General features: G+C 35.8%; 2 protein-coding genes across 3 annotated transcripts; both read left to right on the forward strand.

The window, feature by feature from the left end:
* Positions 1–6914: 6914 nt before the first annotated feature.
* Positions 6915–15029, forward strand: LOC100253446 (geranylgeranyl transferase type-2 subunit beta 1). Of its 2 annotated transcripts, none has more exons than XM_002281507.5 (10): positions 6915–7067; positions 7546–7676; positions 7762–7912; positions 8015–8131; positions 8504–8570; positions 8673–8821; positions 13566–13699; positions 13806–13904; positions 14045–14120; positions 14593–15029. In XM_002281507.5, exons 2-10 carry the CDS (start codon positions 7611–7613, stop codon positions 14685–14687), a joined length of 954 nt encoding a protein of 317 aa, XP_002281543.1. In that variant the 5' UTR covers positions 6915–7067; positions 7546–7610; the 3' UTR covers positions 14688–15029. The 2 variants fall into 2 exon arrangements, with proteins under 2 accessions (XP_002281543.1, XP_010657365.1); XM_010659063.3 differs by having other exon boundaries at positions 6960–7071.
* Positions 15030–17517: 2488 nt separating this feature from the next.
* LOC100248328 (xyloglucan endotransglucosylase protein 6) lies at positions 17518–19566 on the forward strand. The gene is made up of 4 exons (XM_002281538.5): positions 17518–17786; positions 17958–18058; positions 18511–18704; positions 18976–19566. The coding sequence occupies exons 1-4, from the start codon at positions 17612–17614 to the stop codon at positions 19394–19396; spliced, it is 891 nt and encodes a 296-aa protein (XP_002281574.1). The 5' UTR covers positions 17518–17611; the 3' UTR covers positions 19397–19566.
* Positions 19567–25465: the final 5899 nt, after the last annotated feature.

The raw sequence follows: 25465 nt of genomic DNA on the forward strand, positions 1-25465 counted from the left end.
GTTTGGATTGTCTGTAGGGTTCATGAAGATCTCATTTGTAATTCATTTGTAGAAGTGCTTTCTAAATACTTCAAAGTGCTTTTCCTATAAAAATGAGGTATTTAGAGAAGCTTTAAAAATCTTTTTCAAAATTTAATAAATACCGTGAAGTAAATTTTGGACTTGCACCTGACAAAATGATTCTTCTAAAAATCACATGTGGCCTTCTAAAAGTGATTTTACAATAGTAACTTTTGCTTCCATATCACCTTTTTGGGATTGTCAATGTTAAGTAATTAATTTTTTTTTTAAAAATAATATGATCTCACTTTATTTTAGTTTATATATCTCAATTCTATTTCTTGCACTTATCTAGTTTTTAGCCAATTGTTATTTAATAAGATTTAGGGGGCAAGAATAGTTTTTAGTTAATAAATAAAAATTGTATGTTTGATATTGGCATGTTTGGTTCAATAATATCTAAATTTAAGAATAAAAATAGCGTTATGTTGAAATTGAAAATTTTCAATTTTTATTTTTATTAATATAAACTTAAATAATAACTTCATTTGGTTTTTTTAGAATTCATTTGAAAGAAGCACTTTTGACTTAAAAAATGTTTTTGAAAAAAATTAAATATTTAGTAAAATTTAAGAAACACTTTTAAAAATATGAAAAAACACTTCTAGTATTAAAAAATCAATTGTAGTGTTTTTTTTTAAAAATAATTTCATATGTAATATATTCTTCTAAAAACAATTTCAAAGAACGTACGTTCACTATAAATACTTCGAATAAAAACTCTACCAAATGCACGGTTAGTATATATTATCCTAATATCCTATTATATATACCTCTTATTGGTTGTAAAAAACTATGAAAAATAAAAAATAAAAAGGAATATTTTTTAAATTTAATAAATTATTTGCATATATTTCTTTAAATTTATTTTATATTGAGATTAAATAATTTAAAATTTAAAAATATTTAATTAATTTTAATTATATATATTTTTTATATTTTAAAAATAGAAACTAGTAATAATTTCAATCTAATAGAAAATAGTAACGACTTTTATCTTAACATGATATAAAAATAAGGACTTGTTTTATAATTTGAAAAATTATTTTTAAAAGTTTTAAAAATTTTTAATACCTTAGCTTTTAAAATAATATTTAAAAGTTATTATCTATTTAGAATGGTAGTAATTTTAGAAACTGTTTCTAATAGTTAACTTTTTTTATCATTCAAGTATTAAAAATATAAAACACGATTTCTTAGTCATTTTTAAACATATTGTTATTATATTTTAGAAGTTATTGTATTTATTTTTTTAAAATCGAAAACAAAAAAAAAAGGTTATGGATTGTCTTCATCTTCCGATTCGTGCAGCATCGAATATTCCAAAAAAAAAAAAAAAAAAGTAAAGCTGCTATTACCGATTGCTGACAAGAAAGGGTTCAGGAAGGGAGTCGATCATGCAACATTGAATAGTCCAAAAAATTTAAAGTTGCTGTTATTGATTGGTTACAAGAAAGGGTCCAGGAAAGGAGTCTGAGGCTTTCTATTCATATCATCTCCAGCTGTTACTGATAGTTGACAAGAAAGGAGTCTGAGGCAGAAGGGAGGGAGATTTGTTTTTTTTCCTCACAAACAAGAACTTAGAAATGCATATCAAAACATCAGGGGAAATTTGTGGAATCTTTCTTGCCCTGAAATTTGAATAGAAAATGAGTAGGGGAATCTTGAAATTCAAAAATATTCTATTCATGAGTTACATGTTCTAGCAAAACCAAATTTCCGTACCTCAAAAGTTTCACATGAATGTCCGATAAAATCCAAAAGACACTCATGTCTAAAGTTAGATAATAATTGTGAAGAGAAGAGAATTATCCCACAAGGTTTTTTAAAATTATCAAAACTATCCTTAACAACTCGAAAAAGAAAAAAAAAAACAAACAAACAAACAAAAAAAACCAAAAAAAAAAAAAACAAAAACAAAAAAGAGCAATCTATGCTCAATTTCTATAAAAACTTGTTTTTTTATTTATAAAAACATATATAGGTACAATATAAATACATTACACTTATAATACAAATATAGTGATATTATGATACATTACGATAAAATATAATTTTAAAATTTTAAAATTTCTTAAGAAAATAACTAGTTGTGGGTTAATTGTTATATCCCTATCATAACCATGACATTTTGTTTACATTTGCTACTATTTTGGAATTATGACATTAGATTCTTTACAAAAATCATCATCATTGTCCTCTACAAAAATCATGTCGATCTCATGAGTACATGCTCTACCAAAACCAAATTTTTGTACCTTAAAGTTTCACGTGAATGCGCAGTAAAGTCCAAACAACACCCATGCCTAAAGTTAGATAATAATTGTGGGTGAAATGTATGAAAATTATCGAATAGGGTGGATTGGAGTGAAAATAAATTGGTAGGGTCATCCAATTTTATAAGTCCTATGAAAGATTAGATGATAATTGTGAGTGAAATGTATGAGAATTATCAAATAGGGTGGACCGGAGTGAAAATGACTTGGAAGGGTCATCCAATTTGATTAGTCATCTGAAATGTTAGATAATAATTATGAAAATTCCTCCAAAAATCAATTATTTTTATCTTTTTATTTGGCCAAAACTACCCTTAACAACCCACCCAAAAAATCAAAACAAAAAACAAAAAGAATAGTCTTGGTGAGTTGTAGTCTATGTGTATTAAGGAAGAAAAAAAACAAAGGGGAAAATTACTTCAACCGAGTCTCAAATCTATGAACTTCAATTTCTGTAAAATATATATATATATATTATTTTTGGTGAATTTAAGAAGAAATCTAATAATGTATAAATAGACATCTATATAAAAACTTTTTTTTATAAAAAAAAAAATAGATAGGTATAATATAAATAAATTATACTTACAATACAAATACAGTAATTTTGAAAATTTAAAATCTCTTTCGAAATTGGGTAGTTGTGGGTTAGTTTGTTATATCCTTAGCATGAATATGACCTTTTTATTACATTTGCCCCACTATTTTGGAATTATGATTTTAAATTCTCTATAGAAATCATGATTCATGAGTACATACTTTACCAAAACCAAATTTTTGTATCTTAAAGTTTCAAGTGAATGCACAATAAAGTCCAAACGACACCCATGCCTAAAGTTAAATAATAATTATGAGCAAAACGTGGGAGAATTATCGAATAGGGCGTGGACTGAGGTGAGAATGATTTGAAAGGGTCACCCAATTTGATAAGTCCTTTGAAAGGTGAGAATAAATTGTGAAAATTCTTCCAAAGGTCATTTAAAAAAAAAAATTGCTAAAACTACCCTTAACAAAACCCCCAACACACCCCTTTTCCACCTCCCCACCCAAAAAAAACAAACAAACAAACAAACAAACAAAAAACAAAACAAAACAAAAAGAGCATTCTTCATCTTTATGAGTTGTTGCCTATGTGTATTAAGGAAGAAAAAAACAAAGGGGAAAATTTCTTTAGCCGAGCCTTAGGTTTGTGAACTTCCCCAAAAAGCTTTTTTTCTTTTCTTTTAATTCATAGGTATAATACAAATATACTACACTTACAATGCAAATGTAGTAACATTATGATAAAATATAATTTTGAAAATTTAAATTTTCTTATGAATGAAACTAGGAAATTGTGGGTTAGTTTAATATATCCCTAGCACGACCATGACCTTTTTATTATAGATGCCACTATTTTGGATTATAATCTTATCATTATTTATGATGGTTTAAATCCATGTTTTTAATGTGTTTTATAGGATCATTGCTAACTTTGTAAATATTTTTTTTTTACCTTTGTTTGACACATATTGCATCGAAATACATGTAACAATATGATATCTTCAAGTGCTTCATTTGTTGCCAATATGCTAATACTATTGTTATTTCTTTAAATGGGCGTCCCTTGAAAGATTTGGTGATAGTAACACTTACCAAAAACCACAAGAGATTATTGAAAGAAGAATGTATGCAATGGATGAAGATGACAAAAATATTTTAACAAAAATTGAGTTAATGTATAAAGTAATTTTAGTTGGATAATTTATCTTATTTTTGGTTTTATGTTTCAAAATTAATTAATCGAATACTTTAGTCATGTCTATTATGTTTTGAACCATATTTATAATGTTTTATGTCTTTGTAGTTGGATGTATTTGTATTTGGAACTATTTGCACTTTTGAACATTATTTTCGTAATACAAATTTGTGTTAGATTTTTAATGATGATATGTCAAGATATTTTTTTGGTATTCATATCACATCTACAACAAAAATTCATTAAAAACATTATGATACACTACAACATGTTCAAACATAGTGGTTTCATGATTGAATGAAGTCCAATTTTTTTGTTCCACAAGCTATATATGAAATAGTTAAATGACAATAGTAGTTTAACAAATGTGAGTCAATTAAAAGCAAAATGTAAAAGTTCATTTGTCATGTCAAAATGATAAATGATATGTATTTGCAATTGGAATATATTCCTAACACCACACTTAAGTTATAATTTTAGAAAATTGAAATACTTCATGCATACAATTGAAATACTTCATGCATACAATTGAAATAAAATTCATCCATCTACAACGACCATGAACTAATTACATTGTCATCCATCGATTGGTAGATCATTTCCTTAACTTCATTTTGTTGGGACATTATCAATAGTTTGAGCACTTTCTCCCTATATTTGCTCATCTTGTCATGGAAAATGAGAATAAATAATAAAGTATTAAAAAAAAAAATCATATTCTATTATTGAGATTAACATGGTTTTCATATTGTAGTGTGAAGGATATAATACATTTACAATGAAACGAGAAAGTCCACCATTACTCCACAATCGCATACACTTGATAATCGATATCCCACAATTAGTTCTATAAGTAGTAATTAAACAAATTTTGATTAATTTGCAAAGCAAATTTATACAGTCGAAACCTCTTATAGTTTCTTTATCAATATATATAATTTATAAAAACTATATATGAAATTTAAATTAAGTTGGTAGTTGATTTGGTCTCATTTAAAAATTTTAAAAGTACAATACATAAAGTATTGTTATAATTTGTTGTACTTCTAATATAATCTTGTTATAAGTGTATGACATTTGTATCATATCTTTATTTACTTCTTATTCATATTGTTAGTGATTCCTATTAGAATTCAATTCGTACAACTATAAACACACTAAATCATTGTACTATTGGAGAACAAGTTTAGGGCGTTTATCTTTTACTTACATACGACATAATTAGTTAAAAAAGGAATGATCTAGTTGAATGAGATTAATTGAAAGGATTAATAATAATATTGGAAACATAATTTTCAAATCCAATTTTCAATCCACATATCATAAATGTGTGGAAGAAAGTCACCTCATGAATGCACTTCATTTAAGAAATTACTTTTATAAAAATAAGTGTATAAATTATATTAAATTAGAATTTAATTTGCCTTCTAAGACCCATTTATGATATAAAAAAAAAAGACCATACTAGGCTTGTGGAAGGAGAGCTAACAACATCTAATTGTAGTCAAAATTTCAAAAGTAGAATACAAAAAGTGTTGTAATTTGTTGTACTAGTAGTGAAATTGTGTTTTAAGTTTAAGAGATTTATGTCATATCCTTATTTATTTCTTACCTTGAAAGTTTTGAAACTTTTTTTATAAAAAATTGTATGATCATGTAATACTACAATGCAATAAATAAAGGTTTACAAAGCATTCAAGAATTTTCCCTTAATGAAAAAGCTCACAAAACATTACCTTTAATTTGGAAAGGATAATTGTCTTTTCCCATTAAAACCCTTAAATCAGCCGTCAAACTCAACAAAGAAAGCAATGTTTGGATTGAAGGGTACATTATTGTCTGAACCAAAAAGTAGACAAAACACGTGAATGATTATATTAACATTAAAACAAAATTAAACATAAAAGTTATGAAAAAAAAAATACTCCATATGGTTTCTATGAATATGTAAGAAAAGAAAAGAAACAAAAATCTAGACTAGTTGAATTGGGGCTAGTTAAACTACATGGATTAGTTGGTTTCTACACGTAAATGATTACAATTTGACTTGTTCCATTTAAACATTTGAATAGAAAAAAAAACAAACAAACAAACGACATCAATAATAACTAATGCAATTACTTCATTTTCAAGATCATTTATCTGGCATTATTATAATTAATTTTTTATCGACATTAAAATGCTCAATTACCTCCCTTCAAAATCATTTAGCATCCTTTTCATTTTAATAGTTTTCTCTTAATTTAAAGTAAATTAACTTCAAGCATATTTGACAATGATTTTGAGAAATATTTTTACCCGTCTAACACTTGAAAACAACTATTTTGATAAAGTTTTTTTATAGTATTAAAAAGATTAGAAACGTTTCTTATAATCATTATCAAATAGACTCTACATCTGCTTAATAATATTATATATTTAATATTTCTTGAGAAAAAAAGGCTAAAATGTGATTTATGATTTAAACAAATTCACCCCGTTTCAAGATCATTAAATTACTATTACATCAAATTACGTTGTTTATCAAGAGAAGCAATGCCTTTTGTTTTTTCATACTTATACTATTAAATCTATATATACATCAAATAGTATCTATTTTACATGTGAATATTAATTTAGTTTCAAAATCTATAATTGAATTTAAAATTAAATTATTTATTTATTTTAATAAAATTAATTGGTATTTGACTTGTGATATGATTTTAATTTGAAAATTTATAATGGAATCTAGAATTAAATAAGTACACATAATTCTAAATAATATTATAGAAAATAATAACAATAATAATAGAAATGGTGAAATATTGTCAAATTAATGGGCCGTTGCTCTGTTTGGAATTTGGGGCCCATCCTGGCTACCCATTAAGTCATGGAGCCCATTATCATTCCAGGCCCAAGAGGAAGAGAAGCTTACCCTTTCTGAGTCTTCGCCTTCATCCGAGATCTGAATCTAGTATATCGCCGGCGGCGATCGTTCGGTAGTTTCATTGCAGGTGAGTAAGTCTCACTCTTTTCCTCTTCCGCTCGATCTCTTTATGCCTTGTTTGGAGATTGGATGGTGGTTGCCAAGAGAGTGGAAGGAAATGAAAGGAAGAAATATATATTTCTAAGTTTCATGTTTTGACTTGTTTTGGTTTCTGAGAGTGGATCAGAGGAAGAAAAAATGATCCTTTTGAAACAAAAATTATGTTTTCTGTTGGTTTGGTTGTTGAGAAAATTTAGGTTTTGTGTTTGGTTGCTAATAAATGGGAGGAAACCCTAAAAGAAGTTAATACCCCAGAACCGTTTCTTTCTTGATTCCATTATTGGCATTGGAAAAGACTGAAATGGAAATGAGGAGGTATTCTTGTCTTTGATTTCTCAACTCCAGCATACAAGTCAATGTAAAAATTCTAGACAAGAAAAATTTATATGAATGGAAAAGTCTCTTACCAGAATCCATTTGTACTTCCCCTATTCTTTTTCTGATAGGTTACGGATGATACAACAAGCCTCAATTGTATGTAGCTTGTAATCCCGGAGCAAAATAATTCACAATGGGAGGAAAAATAGGAGAGCTGGAAGCTGAGAAACATGTTCAATACATTTTATTAGTTGAAAAGGTGTGTTTTCTAACAGCTGAATTTTCCTCCCCTTTGTTGGTTCTGCGATGTTTTGTTGAATTTTGGGTGATTTTATTCTACTCAGAGGAAGGATGATTTTGAATCAGTGGTAACAGAGCATCTAAGAATGAATGGAGCATACTGGGGATTGACCACTCTAGATCTTCTTGGAAAGCTGGAAATAGTGGATCAAGATGAAGTTGTTTCATGGGTCATGGAGTGTCAACATGAATCTGGTTTGTTAAGCTGCTAAAATGGTCTCCCCAAAGTATTTTTATGTATTAGATTTCGTTATAAAAGTGGAAGCCATGATGGGACCATGCACTTTGTTTATGCAGGTGGGTTTGGGGGTAACATCGGACATGATCCACATATAGTGCATACCCTCAGTGCAGTGCAAGTTTTGGCTCTTTTTGACAAGCTAAATGTTCTTGATATTGATAAGATCACAAATTGTATCCCTCGGGTTATAGATTGGTGTGTTTTGAAGTTGTTCACCAAATATCATGCTATGCAATATTGTTGTCCTTTTTACATTGTTGGATATTCTTACTAACAAAAACTTGTGTAGCTACATCATCTTGCTTCAGTTTTCAACTACCTGACTTAGTTGATAAAACTACTGGCATGTCGATTTGGGGATCTTATTCTTATATTTGTTTCTTTTTTGCATGGAGTTAATGCTTAAATAGCTTTGAAGATTGGTCATAAACTGAGCATTAGCAAGATGGTCTGACAAATTTATATGTTGGCAAAATTGGAAATTTAAATTGCAGTAAAACAGGGTAGCTTCAGTCATTTTTAGTTTTTCTTGATCCTTGAGTCAGATATTGCTGGGCTGCAGAATGTAGATGGGTCCTTTTCAGGTGACATGTGGGGTGAAATTGATACACGGTATTCTTTTCCACAAGATCCTTCATTATTCTGGGTTCATGATTCCTTTGAAGTAAGTTTCCATATGTTCTGGAAGTCTCTGACTATAGAATTTTTTTGTAGGTTCTCTTATATTGCTATATGTTGTCTCTCTCTATTGCAATGTCTGGACAAAATCAATGTGGAGAAGGCTGTGAACTACATCGTGAGTTGCAAAAATCTGGATGGTGGGTTTGGATGTACACCTGGTGCAGAATCCCATGCAGGGCAGAGTATGTTATACATTTTATACCAGAGTTCTTTTACGAGTCTTTAGTCATTTGTTAGTATTTAACAAGTGAAGCTTTTTTTTTGTTTTTGTTTTGCTCCAGCATGATTTTGCTTTGTTTGTTATCCTTTTAAGTGTAGAGAAAATCCTTTCATGTATGCTATTGGTAAACTCTAGCTAACAGGCCAAATTGCTTGCCAATTTATTATTTTCATCATTTCATTTAGGTAGTATAAACCTTCATAGTTAATGAAACATCCTACTATAAGTCCTTTATGATGCTTAACTAGGTTTTGTTTCCCTTAAACATTCTTCCATTTCTCAACTCTCAAAATGACCCTACAAGATTACATATTTGTGTGGCTATCAGATTCTAAATCAAAATACATTTCTTCTTATAGGATCAACATCCCAGTGACCAAACCCTTGTACTGATCAATGCACTCCAAACTCTCTTTTATGTTTTTAACGGAATTAATACTATTTTCCTCCACTTAACACACAACAAAAGGCTTCCTTGCTAATTTTCTACCTTTGAATTATTCTGTCTCGGCACCAAGCTATCATCTAAGGTCCTAAGAGTTCTCCCCCATTCTGAAATAAGTTCTGAAATGCTGATTGTTGTTTAAATTCATTTGCTCTCTTCACTCTTCCAAAAGATACTGATGTTCCCATCTCTACTTTTTACATAGAATTTGGTAACTTCCCCTATCAACCTGCAGGAAATAATAGCCGCATTCTAACATCACCACAGCACATTATCTGCAAGAGCTATTCAAACTACCTGCCACACAATCTAACCAGCTAAACTTGTTAACTCTCCTAGTGGAAGAAGAACCCAAGCAGCCATGAAAACCCAGTATGAACCCAAATAGTCTGCAAGGAGTTGTTTAGTTGGCATATACATGATTTTTTTTTATTGATAAAACACAGAAAATTTATTAAAAGAAGGGAGCAAGAAGGCAACCCGAAGCATACAGGGAGTATACACGAGAAACCCCTCAACAAAAACACAAAAAAGCAAACACTCACCAACCCTCAATTAGAACCCAACCAATCAACAAAGTTAATTAAGGAACGGGGTTCTCCATCTAAACAAGACTTAGACTAAGAGAAAAGATTACAAACGAAGGAGTTTTTCAATCTTTGGAATGACAAAGCCTCATTATAAAAAACTATCCTATTTCTTTCTTTTCAAACCGTCCAAAATAAATAGAGAGGAGCTGGCTGCCAAGTCTTTCCTCACTTCTTGTCCACAAAGGAAGCAGACCAACCAAGGAGAGTGTCTCTAACCGTAAGCGGAAGGACTCAATTAACACCAAACAATGAAAACACAAGATTCCACAACACCCTTGCCTTGGGGCAATGAATAAGGATGTGGTTTATTGTCTCCTCTTCATCACAACACAAGAAGCACTTATTTGCTAAAATCCAACCCCTCCTTTTGAGTTGATCTTGGGTTAGAACCTTCCCCCAAGAAGCTTCCCAAGCAAAAAAACCCACCTTTGTAGGCACACAAGGGCTCCAAATGATTCTCCAAGGAAACGGGACTGCACCACTAGAATCAAGAGTATTGTAAAGGGATTTTACAGAGAAAATCTCATTCTTAGAAGCATTCCACAACACTCTATCCTCCATCCCAACAAAAAGCCTCTTTCCTTGAAGGAACGAAAGGAGACTTACCACCGCCTCCATCTCCCAATCATTAAAGGGTCTAGAGAAACAAGGATACCATCCCCTTGCATCCCCCATAGAGTCCTAACAATCTGCTACCCATGCATCTTGAGAGACTGCAAAGGCAAACAAAGAAGGAAAAGCCTCACAAAGGGGAATGTTTCCAGACCAAATGTCCTTCCAAAATTTCACCCTTCTACCATCCCCTACAGTGAAAGAAACGTTTTTAAACATCAAAACGCCTTCCTTTCTAATTTCCTTCCAAAATCCCACCCCATAGCCCTCCCTAACCTCACGAGAGATCCATCCTCCTCCTTCTTCCCCGTACTTCCTACTGATAATAAGCTTCCAAAAAGACTCTTTTAGCCGTAAAGCGCCAACTCCATTTACACAACAGGGCCCTATTGAGGATAGAAAAATTTCTAATCCCCAAACCACCCGTCATTTTATGAGAACGAACCACATCCCACTTTACAAGATGAGGCTTCTTCTCCAACGCACCCCCACCCCAAAGGAAATCCCTTTGGATTTTCTCAAGCCTCAATCTAACAACTCTTGGTATACGCATCAAGGACATAAGATAGATCGGCATGCTAGCCAAAGTGCTCCGAATGAGAGTGATTCTCCCCCCCCCCCTTCGAAATGAACTACCTCTTCCACAAAGCGAGTCTCTTCCTCATCCTTTCTTCCACACCATCCCACATAGCCACCGATTTATGAGGAGCACCTAGAGGCAGCCCCAAATAAGTGGAGGGGAGAGAACCCACTTTGCATCCCAATTCAAAAGCCAAAACCTCAGCATTCTCAACTCTTCCCACCGACAGAATTTCACTCTTGTTCAAATTGATGCTCAGACCAGAGATGGCTTCAAACCACATTAAAAGCCAGCTTAGAATAGCCATTTGATCTTGGAAATCCTCACAAAAAACCAACGTATCATCCGCGAACAACAGGTGAGACACTTGAATCCCACTGCCACTCCTACCCCTTAACCTGCAGCTGGACAGGAAGCCCCCCCTAACTGCTCTGTTAATGAGGCAGCTTAAGGCCTCCATTCCATGATTGATTGATTGCAGATGATTTGAATCATGTAAAACAGAATTGCACCAAACAGACTTTTCAGTAGGATCTTTTTTTTTTTTTTTTTGATGGATTACTTTTCGGTAGGATCTTGGATGTTGTGCCTTTGTTGAGGCATGTTTTGGTTTGGGATTTTAATTTTGTTTTAGTATTTCTTAATTTGTTTCCTTTTGGGGTATCTTGCATAGTTCCTACTGTGTGTGTACAGGTTGGGCTCCACTTTTGTGCCTTTTTAATTCTATTATTACTTTTTCTTTTTTGGATACTGACTGTAATCAATCTATCGTTCATATGCAACACTTCTAAAACACTATATGCATAAACCACCATCTGAATAAACATCGACAGACTACCCATCAATTTTTAATCTTCATGGTGGAGATTAGGGAATGCAGGACAATAAACCCATGGGGATTATCAAGCTGCTATATTAATTTGTCCCTGCCTGAGTGTTACAGATGGGATATTTGTGGGGCCCGCACCTATCATAATCTTTACAGCAGGTGGCAGCCTCAAGTAAGCAGTGTCCCCTTTGAAAGCATACTCAAAGATGCAGCAGCAGGAGGTGCTGCTTCAGGACATGAGTTGTAATTTCTGCAGACAGTTGGGGGCTATATTGGAGAGGGGGGAGATGGGCCAGGGTTGTGGGGATTTTGGCCTTTTTTTAGGGCATGAGGCCTCCATAGTGATTCTACCTTTCTGTGTCTGTGGTAGCAAGATTATGCTCCATCCTGATATATCACATATCCTTCCTCTCCCCAGCTGGCACGCAGGGGTTCCTTACAATCCAGTGATCCACGCTATTTTCTGGGCCATATCAAACAACAGCAAAACCATGGTCCACTGTTGTCTGAAAATATAGCCAATTGGTAGGATTAGAAACCCCTGCCGCCTGTTCAAGTGGTAATGATTACTGGTTGCTTTGCCACTGCCTTTTGCAATGATTTCTCATCATTTTCAGGAACATCTTTATAACTATCAATTGAAACAACCTGGTATTTTTCCTATACTGGTCCCATCTGCCATCATAGGCTATGTAGGGGTTATCTACTTCAGTGCCAATGCCACCATTGTTGATAAAGAACACGAAGGCATAGTCCAAAAGGCCCTTATTGCATCCTTCATTCTATGATATGTCACAGTCCATGAACTCCTGCTGTGGTAATGATATCAGATCATGAGTCACTATCTTGTTTATTCCTTCCACAGCCTCAATCATAGAGAATACCCAACGGCTCCTGCAATTTCCTTGGTCTTTGACATCAACAACAGCACCTTCCTTTCTCCAATCAATAGGCTCTAGCTGTGAATTGTCGACATTTAAAGTGTAATGGTCACTCTTATTCGTGTAGAACCTCTGCTTTGCAGCAGCCCTCATCCCCAAATACATAGCCCTGCACCCATCATTGGTCAAGTCAGCAAACTAGTTCAACCCAACCTCTTCTAATAGGTCTGTCTTAATGTTGTGTTGATCAATGAACTTTAGACTCTTTAAAGATCCGCAACCTCTTCTTCTTTTCACCAAAAGCATTGTACACTTTTTCATGCTCTGCAAGCCAGGCCTAGGGCACAGCCATTACTTGTTGTTTACTAGAAAAATAAATCTATAAATAAAGTATTTGCTGATTAAATGAGCAAAGATTACAACTTCATTTGCTTATGTTTCGGCCTCATCAAAATTAGCAAATTTTCTATTGATTTCTCGTGTTATCCATGGAATTTGTTTCAGGTGTTAATAAAGAGAACTTGGACCATGGACAAATGTGGTCCTAGAAACAATTGTAATTTAGAGTTTTGATTGTGTTACTACATTATGTCGATTTGTTGAAGTTGCAAGAGAAACGCTCTCAATGTTCTCAAAAGCATCCACATATTTGTAATGTTAGGTTCTTAAAGCAAATTAATAGGCTTGGCTTGATCATTGCCCATTTCTATTGCTTGTATAGATTAGAATCTAAGTTCACTGAAGTATGATTCTGCTACTATGACTGCAGTATTCTGTTGTGTGGGTGCTCTTGCTTTGACGGGTTCTCTACATCATGTTGACAAGGACCTCCTTGGGTGGTGGTTATGTGAACGGCAAGTCAAATCTGGAGGACTAAATGGTCGGCCAGAGAAGCTTCCTGATGTACAATCCCTTTGCCTTTCTTTCCTTTTTTCTCTTTCAAGGGACCATACTTTCCCATGCAATGGTTCTTGGTCTTCACACTGAAGTTTCAATTGTATCTCTTCAGGTCTGTTACTCATGGTGGGTGCTTTCAAGCTTGATCATGATTGACAGAGCTCATTGGATTGACAAGGATAAGCTCATTAAATTTATAATAGACTGTCAGGTCAGTTCTAAACTAAATGAACTGTTACTTAGTTTCAGTTTAATTTCATAGAAAAACCTAGAATTTTGCACCTTACCTCTCTGCTGCTTTTTCATTTACAAGGTAAATATGATCCTCAGTTATTGGCTGAAAAATTGCAGGATAGGGAAAATGGAGGAATTTCTGATAGACCTGATGATGCCGTGGATGTCTTCCATACATACTTTGGAGTCGCAGGTAACTAGTAAGCTCATATGCATTTCATCTTTCATCTCGTTGTACCTCTTCCATCTTTGGCTTGTGCTAACTATTCATATAAATAAATGCTCGTGGCAGTGTGGGACAGGAATTAACTTTATAGTTCTATTCATCTATTGAATATGTCACTCCTTACATATATATATATCCAGATCAGTTGAAAATTTTTCAGCTAACCTGTAGTTTTTTTCCCTCGGCTGGTGGGGTTTAGTCTTCAGCTTTTCTGTTTCCATAGTTTAGTTTATGGTCCAAAGCCCCTGCCCCAGTACCTATATGGACGGTTGACAGTGCTGGTGGGCTGGTCCTGTCTCAAGATCTTGTTCACCATGGTTATAAAATCCAACTTACAGAACTGAGAAAAACTGACCCATTTATCTTCAATCAAGTTATATTTGTTTGATATATTGCCATCAATACGATCATTTTACCACCTTCTTCCCTGTTAATGCAGGACTCTCACTTCTTGAATATCCAGGAGTGAAAGCTGTAGATCCAGCTTACGCTTTGCCCGTCCATGTAGTGAATAGGATTTTCTTCAGCAGATGATAGATCCGTTCATAATTTAGGCAGGTAAATCATTCATATTTCCACTACATAAATAAACAAGCTTCCTCATTTGGGTTCTTCAGATAATGAATTTATTCATCCATATCGGTATGTTCCTAACTATTGGTGGTCCTCAGTATCTTTTTACCTCTTTAATGGAGATAGCAAGCTTCTACATTTGGTCCTTTGTACCTTCAACGGACTACACTTGTTTGAAATCATCCTTCGTAGGAGAGAAGTTTTGAATCTTTTGTAACTTCTGATTTTGTTTATTTACATGCTTTTTAATAATCAGACAATAGTTTACAAGTTTCGTAATTTAATATAATTAAACATTGACAAGGATTAAGGTTATTTATTTATTTTTTATTTTTCATATTTTAAATAAAGTAATAAATATTATAATTAAAAATAATAAATTCATTTTGGAGTCCTGTCACTATTTCTTTAAGGAATGGCTAGAAGATTCACGTGACGGGTGAGGGTCCGACACAATTCCTCGCACAGTCACAGCCGTCACACTCAACCACTCTCACTCCATATTATACCCACACACATTTCGCGTGCCAAAAATTCACGTCACGGCATGGTCCCACCCGGGTGACGTGAGCGAGTGCATGGCGCTAGCGTAGACGCGTCTGTAGACGATAGTGGGTGCGGGGAACTGAGCAGTGAGAAACAACTATACTGTGACAAGATTAAAGGCGTCGTGTCCGATACGACACGTCCACGTCAACATGCGTGCACTCCACTCACCTGTCTCCCTGACACCTCTTTTTTTTCACCCTTAGAACTTCATGCGATAAAAATAATTTTTATTGAAGAATGTATGAAAAATTAAGAGCGTGTTTGGTTGTACTTTCATTTTTTTATTATTAAAAGCTCTTAAATAATTTCATCAAAAATTCAATTTAAAAAAAATTAATTTTCTTATATAATTTGAAGAAATGTTCTGATTTTGATTTTTTTAAAAACAAAAATAAATTATTATACATGTCTAATATTTATGAAAATTAAAACATTAAAAGTATTTATATTTTAAAAATCAACAACAATAATAATAATATTCAAGCAAAATGAAACATAAATGATGGGTAGGTTGAAGTTACAAACTTACAATGCATAAATATTTTATAATATTACAATAAATTAATTATTACAAAAAATATCTTTCATGGAGGGGTGGATGATCCCAAAAGAACATCATTGCCATTGAGAGCAGTAATGAAACTGATTGATACCCATGAAATGGTGGTGTAATGTCAATCACCCAGCTGTCAGAGATGGCAATCAAAGCTTCTCAATTAAACTAGTCGTTGAGAAATTCAAAATCCCAATTGCTCAGCTCCCCTGCCACGTGGTCCCTCCCAACCGGGCTGTCAAAGTCCTCTGTGACCACCACCACCTCCCACTTTTTCACCTAAATGCCCCGCCCTTTAGCTAGAAAACCATGGGTAGTTCCGTAAATTCATCCAAAATATCATGGGAACTGACTGTACGGAATCTCAGCTTCCCACTTTTGTCTGATAATGTATTTTATTTATATAAATAATAAAAATAATAATAAAGGGAATTCGCTTCCCACTAATAATGTGGCACATTTCCCTATGTTCCGGAAATATCATTGTTTTTATTTTTCAAATTAAATTTTCCAACTTTAAAAGGAAAAGAATTTCAAAAAAGAGTGGCATCGCATAGTGCGATTGTACTGTCCAGTTGGCACTGACATCACCCAAAGTAAGATGCTTCATCTCCGTAACCCCATCCGCACCAGCGCGTGTTCTCCCTCTCTTCGGTCACTGTTTTATATATCAGAATTTTTTCATATTAAATGTGTTTTTTTAATTCAGATGATAATTATTTTCTGATTTATGCTCTAATATACATTTGTTTATTTTGAAGAAAGTAATATCTAGATTCTTCTAATAATTGAATTTTTTTTGTGGTGACAAACATGTAAAAATATTATTCAATAATATCATAAATTCACAATCATAAAATGTTAGAAAATAATTCTGATCACTTAATTTTAATAATTATAGAAAAAGCAGAAAAAGAAAAGTCCTATGTGTCATGAAATTATTTTAATAAATTTGTTAGTTTTTAAAAATAAATAATACCAAAATATCTCATAAATTAGAAAGGTGGCAGAAGAAGAGAGCGAGTAGTGGAGATTTAAGCAGACTCGCAATGGTTGGAGGGAGGAAGTGTGGGGTAGGTTGATTTTTATAGGGCGCTGGGAGGAGGAAAAGAGGGGGCTTTTTAACACCTACTGCCAGTGACAACTGGACTGACTAGTGACCAGCTGTAGTACTCCACGTGTCTAATTTTAATTGGCTGGAATCTGTCCTCCGCCTTTTATAACAGAGACATGTCGTACACACAGCTTTGCGCCAGCTAAGCCTGCCCTGTTAACGGCTACATTTTTTCACCTTTCACCCCCTCAGCTCGATATCAGAGTCCTACGTGTCACTAGTCCTAGTGGCATGGCCTACAGACCACGCCACCTTCAGATATATAGGTTCAGTCTACCTCTTCTCTCTTTTTTTTTTAATAAAAAAAACCCTTGAACTCTCTGATTAAGCACCAAGCACTGCTTAAAAATATTAGGGGATTTGTGGGTATAAATTCAAAATTTATGAAGGAAAAAAAAAGGCAGAAGTAATAATGAAATGGATGAATGATGACAGGCCCTATTTTGAAGTGGGGTTGGCAGATCCTAGGTGGCAGTGACGTGGCAATTCTTTAAAGTGAGGTGGCTGAGGAGTGGGCCCACCAAGAAATGGGCTTGTGGTGGAAGCCAAGTTGGGATGGCTATAAAAAGGACATAGTTGGCTTCTATCTTCAAAGCATTTTGTAGAGTAGAAGCTTCAGTCTCTCTACCTCTGTCTCTTTGTCTCTCTCTCTCCTTCTCATCATCAACCATGGCTGTGCCCAGTGTTCTTCCATTGTTGTTTGGGTTCCTGGCCTTCTCTGTTGTTGTGTTTGTGGGGTCTGCTTCTTCCTCAAAGTTCACAGAGCTTTTCCAGCCCGGTTGGGCTTTTGACCATTTCCTCTACGAAGGAGAGCTTCTCAAGCTAAAACTTGACAACTATTCTGGTACCATACCTTCACCAAAATCTTCCCTTTTAATCCTTTTTTTTTTTTTTTTTCATATATGACCAATGTGTCTTCTGGGTTCCATTTTTTTCTCATGAATCAGCTGTTTTTACATTGTTTCAGTATCTGTGTGACTGAAGTTTGTGTATTAATGGTGATCGATGATTTCAGGAGCTGGGTTTTCCTCCAAAAGCAAGTACATGTTTGGAAAGGTCAGTATTCAGATCAAGCTCGTGGAGGGCGACTCTGCTGGGACTGTCACTGCTTTCTATGTAAGTAGAATCTCTTGGTCTCCCCCTCCATCATCATGCTTTATTATCATCTTCATTTTTATTACCAATTTCATGTGTTGATGTGATGTTTACAGCTCACTTGCACACCACTCTACTCCGTATTATCTGGGTCTCCATTCAGTAATTTTTGTAGCAGTTCAATGAATTTATTAATATCTCACAGCAGCAGACCATTTGAATTCATGAACATGGTCGGCAGTAGTGTAGTAGTAGTAGTATTAGCTAACTACCCCTTTCAAGCCCGTGAACTTGCTTGAATTCCATTGGCTTTGCATTTATTGTTGTCTTCATTTCACTAAAGTCCATGATCAACTGATTTCCAGTTGAAAAATTTCCTTCATTTTTATTGCCCCCCAAATCAACATCCATGGGGGGTGGGCCATGTCAAAGCCTTGAATTATATTTTTTGATGGAGATCTTATGTGATGCAGATGTCATCAGATGGACCAAATCACAATGAATTTGATTTCGAGTTCCTGGGCAACACCACTGGGGAGCCCTACCTGGTTCAGACCAATATTTATGTCAATGGTGTGGGCAACAGAGAACAAAGATTGAACCTCTGGTTCGACCCCACCAAGGACTTCCACTCCTACACATTCATGTGGAATCAGCGCCAAGTTGTGTAAGCTCTTTCTCTTTTCCCTTCCCTTTCTCTTTCTCTCAATGAGTCGGAAAAGGCTGGGTTCACACCTCCAGAAAAAGGGTGTGCTTTTGGCATGTATAACTGTTCCATTACGCACGGATATATTGGCAAGTTTCTCCATTTTTGATAATGGTTTTTTGTCATATATCACCATGATACCATGCCATGTTAACCATTTTTATCTTTTATCCCAATGCTTTTTTAGATTTTACTTAATTCATGTTGATGATTTCTATGTGTTTTTGCTCAGATTTCTTGTGGATGAGACCCCAGTACGTGTGCACACCAACATGGAGAAACATGGGTTACCATTCCCAAAGGACCAACCCATGGGAGTGTACAGCTCTATATGGAATGCAGATGACTGGGCCACACAGGGAGGCAGGGTCAAAACTGATTGGAGCCATGCACCCTTCATAGCATCCTACAAAGGTTTTGAGATTGATGCCTGTGAGTGCCCAATAGCAGTGGCAGCAGATGATAATGCCAAGAGGTGCAGCAGCAGTGGAGAGAAGAGGTACTGGTGGGATGAGCCCACATTGGCTGAGCTGAACCTACACCAGAGCCACCAGCTCCTGTGGGTTCGAGCCAACCACATGGTTTATGACTACTGCACCGATTCAGCTAGGTTCCCTGCGACTCCAGTCGAATGCCAGCACCACCGCCACTAGTGAAATCTCTTCAGTTCATGAACATGGAAATGGGATTTGGGTACACTGTAAAAATCATAGACATGAGCTCCATGTTGTTTCATATTTTGAATTTGGGTCATGTAGCCAGAATATGCAGATCATGTATGATATATCTATGATAAATTAATATGATTATTGAATTCCTACTACACCAGTGTCCTCACCTACTGGCAAACTTTAATGGGGTCCATCCCAGACACATAGATTAACCCTCTACACATAGATGAACATGATCCATTCCATTTCCTCTGCTCCAATGAACCTAGTGACAAATTTCATGGGGGGTCCATCCCTCTAGACATGGCTATTTGTTCACGGGGACTGCCTCTGAGGGTTGTTGATAAGGTTTTGGAGGCCATATACTTTGTGAGAGTATATGGATTAGATAGATACATAGAGCTGTGGGGTCATGGTGCCAGAGTGAACTGGGGGGTGGTTCATCTTTTCTTGTGTCATTCCCTTGAGAATGCCCATTTCTTTGGCCTTTGTGCCGACACTGTGCCTTTAATTTCATTGTCTCCCCTGCTTAACTAGCGCCCAGAGCCGCGCACCCTCTTCCCCGCCCAACCTCATGGATTGAAACTTTAGTTTTAAGAATCACACACAGCTACTACTGTTGTGATTAGGGCTGGGTGTGGACCATCTTTTCTTTTTGAAGCAAGAGAGGATGGATAGAACTCAAAATTAATGGAGAGAAACAAAACTAGTAATACAGTTGTTGGAGAGTCCCTTTCATGTTTTTTTCTTCCCCCACACAGATTTGGTTACATTCATATAAAATTAGCCAAATTTGTATAGAAAACAGCCCGCAAAAGAGAATTTCAGTACACGTTATTAAATGAGAGAATATCAAAGGCAAATCAGAATAATATGGGATGAGTGCTGCTAACCATGCAAGGAGTGGAATGAGGGGTGTAAAAGTTTAGGAAAATTATTGATTACTTTAGACTTGCTCATATATTATCATTATCACGGATTTGGGTTTCTCCTACCTAAGCAACTGTGAAACACTCTGAAGTTTTGTCTATCAGGTAAAATAGTAAATACTCAAGTGAAAGCTCATTTCATGATTTGAACACGAAGTCGACGTTACAACTAATAAAACAAAGATGGAAGCACCAAGAACCATCATCACCTTTTGGGCAACCAAGGCCCCCCAGAATATCAAACACTTCCCATTCTCATATCTCCTTTTGGGCAGTATTCTAAGTTTATTTAATTGGGCTGCTATGGTGTAAAGTTCTCTTTTTTGTTTTCTGGTGGGGTTCCTAAATCTCCCTATTTTTGTGTAGAAAACATGTGAAACTAGTGCATAATGTACAGTAAAATGCATTATTGACTTGCATAATAGAGTAGATAACCTAACAGCCGTGGTGGACCCTTGGCTTTAGTGTCATGGATATTTTACGTTCAGGGTCAATTCCTTTTGGGTTGAGTTCCCTTCAGCCCTGTCCTTCTGTGCCCATAAATTTCAATGATTCAAAGCATAGTTTATATGTGCTTGCGTGTCGGTGATAGTGCGTGAATATCTATGTGGGTGGGTGAGAGATGATGGTTATCTTGTTGAAGGGATGCATTGGGCCATCTTTAATGATGGATGAAAAAAAAAAAAAGTTGATAAAGGTCAATTTTTACAGGCTCCATTGGGTCCCTCTTTCACTCGAAGAATAAATAAAACCTAATAAAAAGTTGACCTCTGAAGTGAAGTTTTAACTTGGCTTTTAGCCCCTTACCCACATGGCAAATAGTCTCAAACTATATATGCAGCTATGTCTTTAAACTCATTTTATGATATATACAGTGATATGGAATGTAATTTTTTTTGGAGTGAGGTTGCCACCAAACACGACTTTATTTCTGGTGCATCATATCAGCACAGCTGTTGAGCGCATCAATGGCATGAAGGTAGCTCTCCCAAGGTCTATTAATGTTAGAGAAAGTTTTTCATCCTGAAACTCAATCCATGTACAATTAATAGCATTGGATGATAATGGTATGGATTTCTTCTGGCCTCACCCTACCTTCTTATGTTGCCATCAATGCTGATGGATCGAACACATACTGTAATAAAAGCAGAAGTGTGCACTAGAACTGGAAACCATGGTAGATCAGGGGGAAGGGGGAAATAGTACAGATATCAAAACAGCTCATCATCCACCTATGGGTTATAGGCTTCCACCCTTTCAGTTTTGCAATGCGGTATTATGGAAGATTTAGCACAAAACAGGGGAGGCATGGAAAATTCAGAAAAGGATCAATGATGGTGATGGTGGAAAAAACAAATGGGCTGGTGCAAGTTTGAAAAAGCTATATGGAACAAAAAAAAGGTGCGGCAGAGACCATTCATGGAATCATTTAGAAGAGATTTAGTCACACTTTCAATAGAAAAATCATCAAGGAATGGGGGTAACAATAATTTAATGTTTTCGCATTCTAAACTTTCACAGATCCATTTCCAAAATCCTAAAACCCCAATGGTTTTCAAAAAGGCCACACATTATATTGCATCATATAGAAATGCATCAATTTGATAATACTGGTGCGGTTTATAAATGAAGCCAAGCCTTCAAGATGAGGCCACTGGTCCTGCAATTGGGGTTCTATTTTCATGGATCACAGGCTTATCTTCATATAATTGGGCTCAGTTCATGTGTTCCATAGATTAAATTTCAGTGCAGTTACTGCCAACACCAACACAATCAGAAAGGCCTCTAGTTTGATGTACTTCTAAGCTTCTCAACTCCCCCTAACTGAGCCCAAATAAGCAACGAATGCTTGAATGCCTGCTTACCCCACTTATATTTTGGGCTTATCGACATGAATTCAGCAGTATTCTACTTTCCTTTTCACCAAATTTTTTGATAGCAGGACCACCCACTTGCACAAGTTTTGGAAATATAATCCATTGGAATCATGGGGACCAGATATTGTAATCAGAATAGACTGCCAATCTACTAGTTTTGGGCAACATTGCTCCATAAGATCATGTATTGAGCCCCAGGATGACCCTGTGGCAGTGACCACTAGCAGCAATAACATAAGGGGGGCTACGATACACAAGACTTTCTTATAGCATTATTATAACTAATAAGGAAACTGCCAAGCCTCAGTACTTATCCAGAATGATTGAGAATACATTCCTCTAGGAGTTCTGCCAATCATAAACATGTGAAGGACCATGCTCTTTCAAGCTTGGGGATTTAGAAGGAAAGACATCCAAATGAAAAGAAAAAGAGTTATTGAAAATTGGAAGGGTATTACGGTTGCTTATAAATGTTTTTCTACTCATCATTGCCTTCACAATGCTTTGTTTCAGGACTTTATTGTGGGATCATGCCTTGCCTTGCTTTTAACCTAAATGATTGGTGATGCTACATTCAAAACTTGCCTAAATAGCAGTTGATATACATCTAATAAGTTGATTGGAGAAGTTCTAGTATCGTCTAATGAGATAGTTGGTAAAGGTGGTAGTGATAGTAATAGATACACTGCACATGCTTGTCATCCATGCCCACACTACATGTTGAACTGCAAGAGGGGGGAAGCATTCGTGAGGCCGCCACACATAAATTCACTTACTTTTATGCCATCAGACCACTGCTTTACCATTTGTAAGCAAGCTTCACAAATCCCACTTTGGATTTAACTATATTTTCTTCGTAATTCATCTATAAGCCTTTAGGCTATTAATCACACTGTTTAAGCTGCCTAGACAGGAAGACTTAAGACCAAATCAAAACTAGTCTCAATCCCCTAATCCCTTTATCCCTCATTGATTCACAACTGAATATCTGACACTGAAAAATGTGTATGCCCATCTTCTTTCACATTCCAGCTATGGAATTGATTATCACTAGATTTGGAAGCCCATACTTGTTTGTCATTAAGTTGCTCAAAAGCTATGAGAATTTGAATTGGCATCTGCATAATTATTAGTACAAAGGATTTCTAAAATATAGTTGTTTGATTCGATTAAAGACAGATATATCCAACTGTTTAAAGATTCATTTTTTGACGCTTGAAGCACATTCATGCTAGATACTAACAATGTTTGTAAAACCACCACACCTCTATGGGGTTGAGTTTTCCATTTATATATACGTATACAAGAAGTTTGAATACAGAGATAAATTAGAAAAGATAATTACAAATGGAAAATGTATCTCCTACAATCAAGGAGGATGCCGTAAATCAAGAACTGATTTACTGGAATCCTCTACAGCCCCCCGCAAGCGAAGAGTGGGATTAACACAAACTCGGAGCTTGGAGCGAAAGAAGACATAAAGATCCCGTGAGACACTCTTGGTGAAGACGTCCGCCAGTTGTAAGTGAGACGGGATATGTTGAAGACGAAGAGTGCCAGCAACAATGAGCTCACGTAGGAAATGATAATCAAGGTCGATGTGCTTGACGCGCTTATGGTACACGGGATTAGAGCTCAAGAAAATTGCACTCTTGTTGTCACAAAGAAGGAGAGGTCGGTGAGTTAAAGTAACCCGAAGGTCACGGAGGAGATGAGTGAGCCATAAAACTTCAACAGCAGTAAGGGCGAGAGCGCAGTACTCGGATTCGCAGCTTGAACGAGAAACCGTTGGCTGTTTCTTGGCACTCCAAGAGACAAGATTATTGCCAAGAAAAATTGAGTAGCCAGAGGTGGAGCGTCTAGTGTCCGGGCAGCCAGCCCAATCCGCATCTGAGTATGCAACTAAGCCCATTGAAGAGCATGAAGTGAACTTGAGACCAAAATGAAGTGTTCCTTGAACATAGCGAAGGATGCGCTTAACTGCCTGAAAGTGAACTTCAGTAGGCGCATGGAGAAACTGACTTACAGAGTTGACTGAGTGGGCAAGATTAGGACGCGTGATCGTTAAATACTGCAAGGCACCTACTAAGGAACGATAGAGGGTGGGATCCGCAAATGGAGTACCTTCAGAGGAGAGTCGTTGAGAGACAATCATGGGAGTAGTAACTGGTTTGCTGTCCAGCAGTTGGGCACGGGCCAAGATATCAGTAGCATATTTAACTTGGCTGAGAAAAAAACCGTCTGGAATGTAAGATATCTCGAGTCCAAGAAAATAACTCAACGGGCCTAAGTCCTTGACAGCAAATTCAGAGTGCAGCTGGGAGATAAATCGATTGATGAGAGCAGGGTTATTTCCAGTGAGGATGATGTCGTCGACGTAAAGAAGGAGATAAATAAGATCATCCTTCTTAGTGAACACAAATAAAGAAGTGTCCGCGCAGCTGCAAAAGAAACCAAGTTTTAGAAGAAATGAACTAAAACGTTGAAACCAAGCACGAGGTGCTTGTTTCAAGCCGTAGAGAGCCTTCTTTAATTTGCAAACATGAAGGGGATGGCGAGGATCAACATAGCCCGGTGGCTACTCCATATAAACAGTTTCATGAAGAATGCCATTGAGAAAGGCATTTTTGACGTCAAGTTGACGTAGAGGCCATTTGTGAGACACAGCGAGAGAGAGGACAACATGAACTGTGGAGGCTTTGACGACAGGGCTGAAGGTGTCCTTGTAATCAAGACTGGGAAGTTGAGTGTAGCCCTTTGCAACGAGGCGCGCTTTGAAGCGCTCAATGGATCCATCGGAAAGAAATTTAGTTCGAAAAACCCATTTGGAACCGACAATATTAGTATTGGAGGGCCGAGGAACAAGATCCCAAGTGTGATTTGTTTGAAGCGCCTTGATTTCGTCATCCATGGCAGCAAGCCAAGCTGGGTTTGTGGTAGCTGATTTAAATCCCTTAGGCTCAGAAGTGGCAAGTAGGGCATGGATCAATGGAGAAGACTGCACAAAGCTGAGATGAGTAGGTGCCATGGCTTGAAAATTCCGGATTTGGCATGTGTAATCATGGGATGAGAGGTAGGAGTTGCTGAAGTAGTGGTATGAATCGAGTCCATAGGAGCAGCAAAAGGAACCAAAGTCGTCGCAGAGGCAGATACGGGCGAGACCGCAGCTGAAGAAAATGTGGACTCCGTAGCAGAAGAGGAAACCTGCAAGGGCTCAACAGCAAAATCATCCGCACAAAAGTGGC

The sequence above is a fragment of the Vitis vinifera genome, chromosome 12, assembly GCF_030704535.1.
Source record: "Vitis vinifera cultivar Pinot Noir 40024 chromosome 12, ASM3070453v1".
NCBI classification, from domain to species: Eukaryota; Viridiplantae; Streptophyta; class Magnoliopsida; order Vitales; family Vitaceae; genus Vitis; species Vitis vinifera.

Excerpts from the sequence above, each read along its gene's own strand:
- LOC100253446 (XM_002281507.5), top strand. The coding sequence starts at position 7,611 with ATGGGAGGAAAAATAGGAGAGCTGGAAGCTGAGAAACATGTTCAATAC. Across the intron at positions 13,700-13,805 it reads GGCCAGAGAAGCTTCCTGAT|GTCTGTTACTCATGGTGGGT; the intron begins GTACAATCCCTT and ends GTATCTCTTCAG. Across the intron at positions 13,905-14,044 it reads AATTTATAATAGACTGTCAG|GATAGGGAAAATGGAGGAAT; the intron begins GTCAGTTCTAAA and ends GAAAAATTGCAG.
- LOC100248328 (XM_002281538.5), top strand. The coding sequence starts at position 17,612 with ATGGCTGTGCCCAGTGTTCTTCCATTGTTGTTTGGGTTCCTGGCCTTC. Across the intron at positions 18,059-18,510 it reads GGACTGTCACTGCTTTCTAT|ATGTCATCAGATGGACCAAA; the intron begins GTAAGTAGAATC and ends TATGTGATGCAG. Across the intron at positions 18,705-18,975 it reads TGGAATCAGCGCCAAGTTGT|ATTTCTTGTGGATGAGACCC; the intron begins GTAAGCTCTTTC and ends GTTTTTGCTCAG.